A 12,826-nucleotide genomic window follows, 5' to 3' on the forward strand; every position below is an offset into this window, starting at 1 on the left:
TCTGGTAGTTATAACTGTAAATCATTCAGAAATCGAAGTCAGAAAAGAGACCATTTGCCATTATATTAGGACAGTTTAAAAGGAATCACTTGTTCAAATTTACTAGCTTCCTGAAGCTAGTAAAAATGTTTATTGTTTTCAAGATTCCCTGTGAAAATATTTCAACACTACAAGACAGTGAGTAACACGTGTTTAGCTATTATAGATTATGAGAACAGTAGCTCCCAGAAAGGATAGTATTCCAGTTTTCTGTTTAGAACTATAATGGAGCTAAACGGAAAAATCAGTTGTCCTAGTGAACCGCAGTCACGATGTGATAGTAGGAAGGTTCCTTAGTGTGTCTGTTGCTTTAGCTAACAGCCAGCAATGATTAGCTTTCCTTTCCATAGAGCTGGTGTCAAGTATTAATCAGCTGTAGACTGGAAAGTTTTTATTGGCTAGCATTTGTTAAGTGGAAGAAACACCAGTCTATTTTTTATCTGTAGTCTCTTAACCATGTAACTGCCTGTGATATCGTCTGTGTGGTGTTCTTACAGAGAGAAACAGTTCCTTTAAAAAAACAAAACAACCTGAATTAGTACTGCAGCGTATGAAAATAGTGAACTTTGACCTTGAAGAGTCTAAATGATCTAAATTAAGGTTGAAATGTGTACTAGAAAAAAAATTATATGTTAAATCCAAGTATTCTTGTTTTTCACATTTGAATGGTTTAATTTTAAAACAAAAGTTGTAAAATGTAGAATTGAAAAAAAAATTTTTTTTAAAGATTTTGTTTATTTGACACAGAGAGACAGCCAGCGAGAGAGGGAACACAAGCAGGGGGAGTGGGAGAGGAAGAAGCAGGCTCCTAGCAGAGGAGCCTGATGTGGGGCTTGATCCCAGAATGCCAGGATCACTCCCTGAGCCAAAGGCAGATGCTTAATGACTGTGCCACCCAGGCGCCCCATAGAATTGAAAATCTTAAAATACACAAAAGCTAAAAAAATACGATTTTGAGTTTTAAGAATTACATAAAAAAAAGGGAGCCTATCAGGAAGGGGCTGAGGCTGGGTCACCTTTAGGGCACCTGGAAGGAAGAGTTTGGCCCAGGCAACCATGGCGTGATGTGGTTCGAGATAATGCCTGGGATCAGTATTATGGCTGTGTGCTTTGTCAGCCCCTGCATAGCCATTGTGCACATCCACAGGTTCAGTAATGGGGGCAAGCTGAAAAGGGTTTCCTATTATCCATATCAGTGGAGTTTGATGAAGAGAGATAGGCGTGTCTTTGGAGTTAATCACTATTATGCGTCAAAGGATTTGGAGAATATTGATTAAGGAAGCATTTTCCTGACTGATGAAAAATAACTGGGTTATGCTCATCTATCTACCCTTTCTAGAAGGTTATGCAGTGTATTAATGTAGTACACAATAAAAACAAAAAATTAAAAAAAAGAATAAAAAAAGAATTACATAAATGCAGTTCTAATGGAAAACTGAACTTTCTGAATGCTTGCACGGTTTTTGTTTAATAAGTTTTTCCTGATTGCAAAAATCAAGTGTTTGATATGTTAGTCTCCTCTTAGAACAGGTGTTTGTAGAAAAATTGGAAAATTTCACAAATACACAGAAGCAGATATAGTTACTCATATTTTTACTACCCAAAGATACCACTAGTAATATTTGATGTAGATCCACCCAACTGGTTATAGAGTTGCCCAGTTAAATATCCTTTGAATGAATGCTTACAAGTAAGGAGAAGGAGTAGTAGAAATGTAGACATAGTGTGAACCAAGTTTCATTAATCTCACTGCCTCTCAGGTGTTGCCAAAAGCTGAAGAGAGAGGCTTCTTCCCCGCCAACCCCAGGATGGGAGAAGAGAGCTATCTTGCCCTTTGGCTAGCCTTGGCTGAGGTGAGGCAGAGCATCTTTCCTGCAGACTATAGTCTGTCTGCCTAAGTCTTTTAGCAACTCTGTTAACGCTGAATGTCTTCTGGTTGCAGAGGAAGACAGTTGGAGTTCTTGGTGGAGTAGCTTGTTGAATAAGCCACATCAGTTCTTCTTCTTCTTCTTTTTTTATTTTTTAAGATTTTATTTATTTGAGGGGGAAAAGAAAGCGAGCACGCAGGGTGGGTGAGAGTGCAAGAGCAGGGGGGAGCAGCAGGCAGAGGGAGATGCAGACTCCCCGCTGGGCAGGGAGCCTGCCTTGGGCTCTGTCCCTGAACCCCAGGATCATGACCTGAGCTGAAGGCAGACACTTAACCAACTGAGCCACCCAGGCGCCCCTAAGCCACATCAATTCTTTTCAGCCCCCTAGATTCTTTAAATCGGCTCTTAGGCAAAAGAATTTCCCAATATTCAGAAATAGAGTCACCTTCAGGTTACTTGTACTAAGTGAAAACAAGGTGGAGTGGTTAGACACTCCCAGGTGATTTCAGTTAACATCTCACCTCAAATCCAGTCGACTTGATAAAAGAAAAATCCGAAGGAGCTCAGGGCAGATTATGGTATAAGCATATGCCAGTCCTCTCCTGTGGAATAGGGAAGTGCTAATCTGGTCAGATCTGTTAAAGAGACAGGCAAGGCTTAGCAAAGCAGAATTTTCTCATCCTGCTCATCTTTTGCCTTAGTGTGGAAGAAAGATTTGTCCTGGGACGAAAGAGAGAAAGAAGGAAAGATGGGCAGGTAGCTAGTAATACAAGATGGTTGGATCTCTTTCTGTGTGCCTTGGCCTATTAGTAAGCAGATCTCTAGGTCTGAGAAACTAGCAAAGTGAAGTGACACACAGGACAACTTCCCCAGGCAGTGATAACAACTTCTTGGTGTTCTGTGTGAAAATACAATGGTGACTTTGATCCCAAGCCCTTAGTGAGAGGAAACCCAGGGAGAAGTAGGAGGAAGCATAGCATCCTTTGTAAACGTTTTATTCTTGACATGTAACAGACTCTGGCCTAGAGAATTGTGTCAGCCTCTCCCTTCTGCCAGCTGTCTTTCAGGAGCGCCCTCCTGTGTTCTCCTGCACTGACCAGTTTAGGAGGTGTCATTTCTGCCTGAGAATTCTAAGAGCTTACACGCAGTGCTTGGTATGAAGGAATTGCTTTGGAAGATGAATAACCATTGTGATGATAACTGCTATATGCAAAAGAGGGAGATTGCTGGTTTTACAAGTCTATGGTTTGAATTCTTAGGTCTGGCAGGAAACCGAGCCCATTCAGATGGTTCTGGAGACTAATGAAAGGATTATTTTCAGAGGAATGCCGGAGTTAAGGGTGACATGTTGCTCCTGTCATCCATGGAACCAGCCTCAATGGAAAGCCATTATCACCACTAAGTCCAAAGGAGCAAACAGAAGAAATAGCTTTACCGGAGTCCAGCGAGAAAGCTGGAGCTGCAGAGGTGGGCCCTGGAGGATTCAGCCACTGCCTGAATTTGTAGCCAACAGCAGAGAGAGAATAAGGAAGCAATACTCCCTCCCCCACTTTCTTTCCTCCCTCTCTCTTTGATCTTCTTCCGGTGCCTTCAATTGGCCAACCCCACCTGGAGGCCTGCTTGCTTTAACCCAGTGATGCTTCCCATAAAGGTCAAGTCTTTGTGGGCGTAGAGCAGGGCCAGAGTGGTAGAAAATTGGTCTGGCGACGGGGAGAAGGCATTCAAATGGAGAGTTACTAGCACACCTTAGTAGCATATTCGTAATTGCACTTTCATCATGTTAGCACATCATTCTCAGCTCCTGAAATCCCAAAATAAACCTTAAAGCATGTAAACTATTGATTATGACTCAGTTGTATCTTTTAATATAAATAGTCCAAGCAGTTATCCTACCCTTATCCAATTAATTAAATATTCAAAGAAATAATCTGAACAATTCTCAGAAGAATTGGAAAATCACTGAAAGACCTTCTGTTGGGGCATTTTGTTCTTGATTAAAATTAAACTAAGATTTTTTAAAAAATACGCATGTGAACTGTACAAGTGTGACATATCCTAAAATACAAAAATTGTACTTTTAATCACACATTGGTGAAGGTATTTTGTTGTTAGAATTAAGCTGCAGGGGTGCCCTGGCTGGCTGAGTTCACAAAGCATGCAACTCTTGATCTGTGATTTCAAGACCCTATTGGGTGTACAGATTGCTTAAAATTTTTTTTTTTTTTTTTTTAAAAAACTGCAAAAGGAAAGTGGAACTTTTTTTTTTTGAGTCCCTCCATATTATCCCTTCCAATCTATTTAACTAAGGTGGATAAATTGGCATGAAGATTCTTACTTAGCCAATCTAGAAATATAAGAAAAGATTTTAAGCTATTAAAAGAGGGTCTATTTTGATCCATGACTTTATTGAGCACTTGGCTTTGAGAGATGTAAAGATAAATAAGATAGTTTGCTTCCCCAAACTTAAGACTAAACAGTGAAGAGAGGTCCACATCCAACTATAATAATCAGTGATAATAAAACATCAGCGGTGGGATCAGTAAGAGGGAGAAGGGGTTTAATCTGTCTTTACCAGAGATTCTTTCCAGTGGCTCACAAATATTTATCAAAAATTTACACTTACCGTGTTTTAGAAATACAGATGGTAAAAATATACCAAAAGGCCCTGAATTCAAGTTGCTGGGGTCCGAGTGAGCCTTTTAGTACCTTTTCATCAAGAGCAGCAAATCTTTTGGTGGTTCCCCAATGCTTCAACGATGGCATTCAAAACCCTTACCAGGTCCCTCCGCGGTCCTCTGAACTGGCCCCACCTATATCTCCAGTCTCCTCAGGTGCTCTGGCCTTTTAGTTCTTCAGTCAAGCCATACTTACTAGAGTCTTTCCTCTTGAGATTTCTTTTGCCTTGGATGCCAGCTTCACCCTCATCTTAGAACACCTTTTTTTGCCTCCTGGTCCCAGTTTAAATGCTGCCTCTTCACAGGATCCTTCCCTGACCTTCCAGATAAAATCCAGGGATCTTATTACTTGCTCTAAAACCTGTATATAAGCAGGCACTTTGCTCTTCTCCCTCAAACACTTGAATTTATTAGTGTAAATGTTTGATGGGTGTCTTTATTACCAGAAAGTAAGTACTATGAGAGCAGGATACCTGTCTGTTTCACAGCTGTGTCTTCAGTACCAAGCATGATGTTTAATGATGGTGCTCAGTAAATTGTAGAAAGAAGGAAAAAGAACTGGTTTTTAGCCCAAACCCCTACCACTCACCAGCTCGGTGGCTTTTGGTATTTTGCTAATTGGGAGTTAATCTCTTCCTGTAATATGGGGATAATAATGATAATGGCACTTAGTTTGTGCTAGGCACTGTGCTTTTGTTATCTCCTCAATTAAAACTTCGTCAGAAGTGATGAAGGTGAAATGACTTGCTTGAGATCAAACAGTTCATAAATAGAAAACAGGATTTAAATCCTGATCTGTTTGATTTCAAAAACTGATTGCTCTTCTCCATACCTTTATGTGATTGTCTTGGGGGTAAAACCTGTAGGGGAGGTCTTTGATACAGGCTTGTAGGATGCTTGCCAGTTCTGAGGATATTGACATTCATGAAGAAGCATGCTTAAACCACTTTTAGACAATTGGAGTGCAGGATTAACTCCATTTAGAGAAAGTGTAAGTGACTTCTCCCCCTCCCCCGGGGTAAGTGACTTCTAAACTGACTCCTGAAGAAGTTAGCTGGGTCCGGAAGCAGAATGTAGCATAAATGCCCCAAGGCAAGAGCTGGGGCCGGAGGGTGAAGAGCCTGGCAGTCTAGGCCAGGAAGTTGCTACTTGTTGTAAAACGCTGTAGGGAGACATTGGTGAGTTTTATTTATTGAAAATATTTTGGAAGTAAGAAGTCCCAATTTGGAGTCTCCTTTAGGGGCCAAAGTGTCCATAGCCTTTCTCCTATTTTGCATCTCTGTAGCAAAGGAAGCATTTTAGCTCTTGCATTCCACTGTAGCACCCAACACAGTAGTGTTTGAAAAAGGAATTAGCAGCGTGAGGTAAGGAGTGGGTGTTTATGCTCAGTTGTTTGGTATAATTCTCTTGTTTGTTGTTGCTTTTCTGTGAGGGTAGGTAGCCTAGCCTAGATAGATAGCAGCCTCACACTAGTCGCTTCACTTCTATAGCCTCAGTTTCTCATTTGGAAATTAGAGATAATGAAAATGCCTACCTCATAGGCAACATCCACACAGTGCCTGGCACAAAATAAGCTTTTGGGCAGTGTTAGCTCCTGCTGTTATTAATACATATTTCCTGTCCATTCTGACCCATGCCTCTTGAATGAATGTGCATTGTTTATTTATCAAAGACAGGTTGACTGGGACACAGGAACTGACTTTTTTAAATCATGATTTTAGTGTTTACAAAGATAATAAAATTGTCAATGAAAAAAAGACAATGAATCATCTTACTGGGGTAGTCCTGGTGTTTCCTAGATGTATTTATGATGAAATACAAAATGTGAACATGAGCTAATACTTATAGAACCCATTGTGCATGCCAGGGTTGTGCTTTCCATGCATTATCCCTGGGAAGTAGGTTTGATTGTTGTCTGCTTTACAGATAAGGAAGTTGCGATCTTTCTAAGGTGTTAACACCAGAGAACTGTAGAAGTAGACATTAAACCATGTGCTTCTCCAAACCATTTTGTGCCTTTAGCATTGTAAAGGGCTGACTTATCTCCCAACATTTCATCAGCTCTGTTGGGAGGTAAAAATGGGAACAGGGCTCTTAATTGTTTTTCTAATCTATTGGATTAATTGGAAGCTCCAGGCATAGTGTGCTGCCTAGTACATAGTAGAGGCTGAAGAAAGGTGTATTGACTATAAATCTTAAATCAGATTGAGTGAGAAAAAGATGACCAAGAAAACCAGTATTAGGGGCTGGCCCCAGCCTGTTTTCTACTACAAAAAAAAAAAAAAAGCAAACACCCAAAAAACAAATCTGAGGTCACCAGAGATTTTATTAGCATAGCATGTTTACACAGACTAATGGTTGGAGTCTGAGGTGACAAATTTTTCTGTGTGTGTTGTAAGGGATTAACTCCTGTCTGTAGAGTTGTTATCTGCAGAAATCTGTTTGCTTCCCACTAGGTGCCCCCCACTGCTCAAGAAGCTCCTGGCTCTGTCCTTGTGTTGGGCTAATTAGTTTAGATTCAGTGAAGAAAAACTATGTGTAACATTAAAATAAACCAACCATAAATAGGAAGGTGTAGCTGCTGTCATAACTCATCACTAATGTATTTCAAAGCCAGATCCAACTGATATTTGTATTTTCCTTTAGCTCAGGTAATTCAGAGTTGACTTACCATTTAATGGTAATGAGGGGAGAAAGGAGACCTTGCATAGAAGAGCAAGCATGCTGCATTTAAGTCTAGAATTCCTCTCCCTCCCGCATAATAACAGAAACAAAAAAATCTTAACTTTTTTTGGAGGAACTTCATTATGATGAGGCATTTATTGGACATATCAAACCTCAAAGGTGGCCAGTCAGAAGGTAGTTTGAGGGGCGCCTGGGTGGCACAGCGGTTAAGCGTCTGCCTTCGGCTCAGGGCGTGATCCCGGTGTTATGGGATCGAGCCCCACGTCAGGCCCCTCCGCTGCGAGCCTGCTTCTTCCTCTCCCACTCCCCCTGCTTGTGTTCCCTCTCTCGCTGGCTGTCTCTATCTCTGTCAAACAAATAAATAAAATCTTAAAAAAAAAAAAAAAAGAAGGTAGTTTGATTACTAAGCATCCTTTTTATGATTTATCATGTTATACCACAAAATGAAGATACTTAAAGAGATAATTGTGTGATTTACTATAGAAGTAGTTTATGTAGAAATTTTAAAGTGTAAAACATTAAAAGACTATGATAAGAGCCAGTGTCCAGACCTTGGTTTCTAATTCCATTCTCCAGTGAAAGGAACCAGACATGACTTAATTCTATGGCTCGGGCAGGGAATAAACAAGATGAGCCTGGAGCATCTTCTAATGCCAGAAAGCACGAAAGTGCTAAAACAAAACAAAACAAAACACAAAACACAGGGCTACTAGTAAGGTATATCAAACGAACACAGGAGCCTGAAAGAGCTCCTAGTGGGTGAAAGCTTGGACAATTTAAACAACTAAATAATATAATTTTAAATTACAACCCAATATATAAAATAAATGTAAATAAAAGATACAATATACATATAACATAGAGCATAATAGTGTTAACATAAATATGTAAAAGTATAATAGAATATTAACATAAAAGGAATATCTCCGTGTCCATACGGATGTAAATAAATGATTGGATAGGTAAGCAAATAGGAAAGAATAGATAAAATCTTCCATGTATAGAAGAATTCCAAATGATTTATGTCAATAATCCTCCAAAAGGAGGTGAAACATAACTGTCCATCCCTTAAATGTGGGCTGTGCTTAGTGACCTCCTTTTAAAGAAGATAGTATGGAAAGGGGGGAAAACAACTTTATACAGTGGAGAAACTTGACAGACACTACCCCAGCCAGATGATCAAGTCAGCATGAACAATGATAAATGTACACTTGATATGATGTTATGAGAATGGCACTTTATCTCTGTGGTCTTCCTCCTCAAATCTGATAATCCCATTATAATCATGAGAAGACCACTGGACAATTGAGACCTTCTATAAAATATCGAACTAGTACTTGTCAAAACTGCTGTCAATGTCATAAAAAAGGAGTCAGAGAAACTGTCATGGTCTCAAAGAGGAGTACAGAGATATGACAACTAAATGTAATGTGATATCCTGGGTGGGATTCTGGGACAGAACAGGGCATTAGGCAAAAACTAAGGAAATCTGAATAAAGTACGGACTTCAGTTAAGAATAACAGGTCAGTATTGGTTCATTAGTTGTGACAAATGTAGCATACTAACGGGAGAGGTTAGCAATAGGGGAAACGGGGTGGAGGGTAGATAGGAACAATGTGTAGTCTTCACAACCTCTCTGTAAACTTGGCATCATTCTAGAATGAAAAGCTTATTTTTACAAAAAGACGATGGCAAGGACAAGAGTCTGTAGTTCAAGTTTAATTTTCATCATGCTGGGAGCCTGAAGTAAATAAAAGCCCTTGGTGTCCTCAGCTGATTATGGTATAAAGTGGGGCAACCTTGCTGTCATCTTGTAAAGCCATGACAGTTTGCAGAATCAGAGAATGCAGGAATTTTAAATGTTCTCCTGTGGAATTTCCTACCGGCATGACTTTTTTTCCCCTTTGCTTTTGCCCCGTAGCAGTCCCTTGAGTGGCATTTGCTGTCCTAGTTAATCAGAGGGTAGGAGAAATGAAAAACTCTCCTCTTCCCCCTCCTATGAAGTTTCAATGGGCCCTGGAAATGTAGGTCAAATTGCATCACTGTAGAAAGGAGCGAACAGGAAGGTATTTATGAAGTGCTGCCAGCCTCTCTTTAGATTCCGAGTTATGATGAGCCAGTGTTGAGCCAGCTTAGGTGTGAGATACATGGAATCAGAGAGTCATGTTTTTGATGTAGTCCCAGAATGTTACATTTAATCAGTGATAAAAAGATTTCTGTGTAAAGCCCTAGTGAGAATAACTTGTACTGGCTTTGTTTAATTTGCATCTCCCAGCTTCTGGAATTCTTTTTGTCTCTTATTTATTATTGGTATATTGCAGCAATTTATATTAATTTAGCCAGAGAGATGTTTGAATTGTAGAAACTATTGCCATGTGTACATTAAAAAAAAAACAACAACTCTTGTTTGGTAATCACATAAGTTTAATAATGTATTTTGTAAATTACACATAATCATATGCGCAGTGTGATCTTCATTAGCATACAGAAATCACAAAATATGTTTTTTTATTTTTAAGTTAGGTTTCAGGTACGCCGTCCCATGGCTTTCTACCTTTTTTTTTTTCTTGGCTTTCTATTTCTTTTTTTTTAAAGATTTTATTTATTTGTCCGAGAGAGAGAGAGAGAGAGAGAGAGAGAGAGAGAGAGAGAATGCACGCATGTGTGCACGTGGTCAAGCAGAGGGAGCAGCAGGCAAAGCAGGTAGAGGGAGAAGCATGCTCCCCCCTGAGCAAGGAGCCCAATGTGGGGACTCCATCCCAGGACCCTGGGATCATGACCTGAGCTGAAGGCAGATGCTTAACCGACTGAGCCACCCAGGCGTCCTGGCTTTCTATTTTTTTAACGGCAAAATCTTACAGATTTTTAAGATAAGCCTTTAAATACATGTTTGTATTTTTTTAACAGTGTATACTACTTGCCATTTGTTAAGACATCCAGATATGTGCTGCCCAAGTGCTCTCTGTTACTCGCGTTGTCATGAACAGTAAGCATCCTGACGGCGAAACCAATTATAAAACCTACTCCATTTCTGCTCTTTCCTTGCCTCTGTTAAGATCCTGGGTAGTTTGTATACAAAATGGAAAATCAGATGATTAAAAAAAGTAATTGCACAGGCTTGGGTTTTATTTAATCGTATAGGTTGCATAAATTACTCTGAAATATGTTTGTAATCTTACATACTTTCAGTTATTTTTGACTTTTTATTTTGAAATTATTAAAGATTCACAGGTTGCAAAGACAGTTCAGAGGACCTGGTTACTCTTCACCCAGTTTCTCCCATCAATTACATCTTTCCTATCTATATAGTATAATATCAAAACCAGGAAGGTGATGTTGGTATAAAGTATGTTTGTAGTTCTGTGTCATTTTCTCTCATGTGTAGATTTGTATAACCACTACCGTAATCAAGATATAGAACTATTCCATCACCACAAAAATCTCCCTCATGCTATCCTCTAATGGTTGTAGTCATTCCTGTTACCTTCACAACTCCTAACTCCTGACAACCACTCATCTGTTCTCTAACTCTACAGTTTCGTCATTTTGGGAATGTTACATAAATGTGATTTTTTGAGATTGGCATTTTTCACTTAGCGTTTTAAAAAGAATTTTATTTTAAAAAACATTTAAAAAACATTTTAAAAACATTTTAAAAACATTTTTAAATGTTAAACATTTAAAAAATTATTTTTTTAAAAGATTTTATTTATTTGAGACAGAGAGAGAGAGCACAAGCTGAAGGGGGGGTCAAAGGGAGAAGCAGACTCCCCACTGAGCAGGTAACTGGACATGGGGCTCAATCCCAGGACCCCGGGATCATGACCTGATCTGAAGGCAGATGCCCAACCCACTGAGCCACCCAGGCACCCAAAAAAATATATTTATTTTTAAAAGTTGTTGACCAGAGTTTGATTCACTAGTTTTCAAACCTGTACTTTCCTAGCTTGGGTGTTCTATACTCTGTTGCTATATTTGAAGAACAGCTAAAGTCGTATGTGCCGATGTAATAGCCGATTATAGCATTAATCTTATTGCCTACTGTTGAAGATGATACTGCAAAGTTAAAGGGAAAATTACCCTGGGAAAACCCCATCCTGTCAACAAATTAAATATTACAACTGTTTACTGAGCAGGAGTAAGAAAACCAAGTGTATACTTCAGTTATACCAAATGAAGTAACTGACCCACATTTGTGTTCATTTCTTCTTGAAAGAACTTTTCAGAGAGAGACTCTTTGGAACATGATATTTAAATGAATAGCAGTTTAAATATTTACATTAATTAGATAATGAAAGATCAGAGAATTGCTATACAGATCTTCCTTGACTTATAATGAGGGTTACGTCCCAAAAAATCTATCGTAAGTTGACAGTGTTGTAAGTTGAAGATGCATTTAAAACACCTGACCTGGGGTGCCTGGCTGGCTCAGTCAGTATAGCATATGACTCTTGATTTCAGGGTTGGAAGTTTGAGCCCCCCTCAAAAGAGATTACTTAAAAGTAAAATCTTTAAAAAAAATGTTTTTTTGTTGAACACCTACCCCACCTAACATCATAGTTTAGCCCAATCTACCTTAAACCTGCTTATAGTAGGCTACAGTTGTGCAAAATCATCTAACACAAAGCCTATTTTATAAGAAAATGTCACTATCTCATGTAATTCATTGAATACTGTGATGATAGTGAAAAGCAGAATGACTCTATGGGTACAGAATGGTTTTAAGTTGTGTTGGTTGTGGACCTTCCTGATTGTAGGACTGACAGGGAGCTGTGCTGCTGCCGCCCAGCATCACAATAGTGTGTCATACCACATATAGCTAGCCTGGGCAAAGATCCAAGTCCAAAATCGTCAATGTGGTTTCTACGGAAAGGGTATTACTTTCACACCATTGTAAAGTGGAAAAATCATTAAGTCAAAACATTGTTGAGTTAGGGACCTTCTGTATGTGGTTAGTGTGAAATGTAACTATATGAAGGCCAGTGTCTGCATCATGTTAATACTGTCATAGTAGGAAATGGAATCCTGTGGTACATGAAGGATGGGAACAAACAGCCTCAGAGGGAACAAATCTTCCTTAGTTGACTGTATGTTTTCTAACAAAATATAAAAAATATTCTAGGAGCTGTAGGAGGACACATTAGTGTTTTGCTACAAATAATGATACCATGGCTCTAGGGAATCCCATGTGGCCAGACCTATGTAACTGAGGAAATAGAAGATGGTCCCCAGCACCATTTTGCAGCTCACTAGCAATGAAGAGGGGATGTGAGCACACACTCCTTGACTTGCCCAGAATTCGTGTTCCTGAAAGGTGTGTCAGAGAAGATTTTTTTTTTATAAACGAGACACTTTTGTAATTGGCAAATGATCTTTATTTGGTTCTACCTCCTAACATTTTAGACAGTCTTCGTCCCCGTAGGAAAATACTCTTTGTAGTTAAAATCAACCTTTACTTATCACTTTAACATTTTTCTTTGTCTTTTCTTATTTATTTATTTATTTATTTATTTATTTATTTATTTATAAAGATTTTATTTATTCATTTGACAGAGATA

General features: G+C 39.0%; 1 protein-coding gene and 1 long non-coding RNA gene across 2 annotated transcripts in view; both read left to right on the top strand.

Annotated features, from left to right (window-relative positions):
- Positions 1-12,826, top strand: part of LOC117801913 — a 40,186-nt gene that overhangs the window by 11,344 nt on the left and 16,016 nt on the right. The window lies entirely within an intron of this gene.
- On the top strand, positions 898-9,849 carry LOC117801911 (NADH dehydrogenase [ubiquinone] 1 alpha subcomplex subunit 1-like). The gene has a single exon (XM_034658588.1). The coding sequence runs from the start codon at positions 1,104-1,106 to the stop codon at positions 1,314-1,316; it is 213 nt and encodes a 70-aa protein (XP_034514479.1). The 5' UTR covers positions 898-1,103; the 3' UTR covers positions 1,317-9,849.

The sequence above is a fragment of the Ailuropoda melanoleuca genome, chromosome 4 (assembly GCF_002007445.2).
Source record: "Ailuropoda melanoleuca isolate Jingjing chromosome 4, ASM200744v2, whole genome shotgun sequence".
Classification (NCBI taxonomy): Eukaryota; Metazoa; Chordata; class Mammalia; order Carnivora; family Ursidae; genus Ailuropoda; species Ailuropoda melanoleuca.

What these genes read in the sequence shown, in the direction of transcription:
- LOC117801911 (XM_034658588.1), top strand. Translation starts at nt 1,104, where the DNA reads ATGTGGTTCGAGATAATGCCTGGGATCAGTATTATGGCTGTGTGCTTT.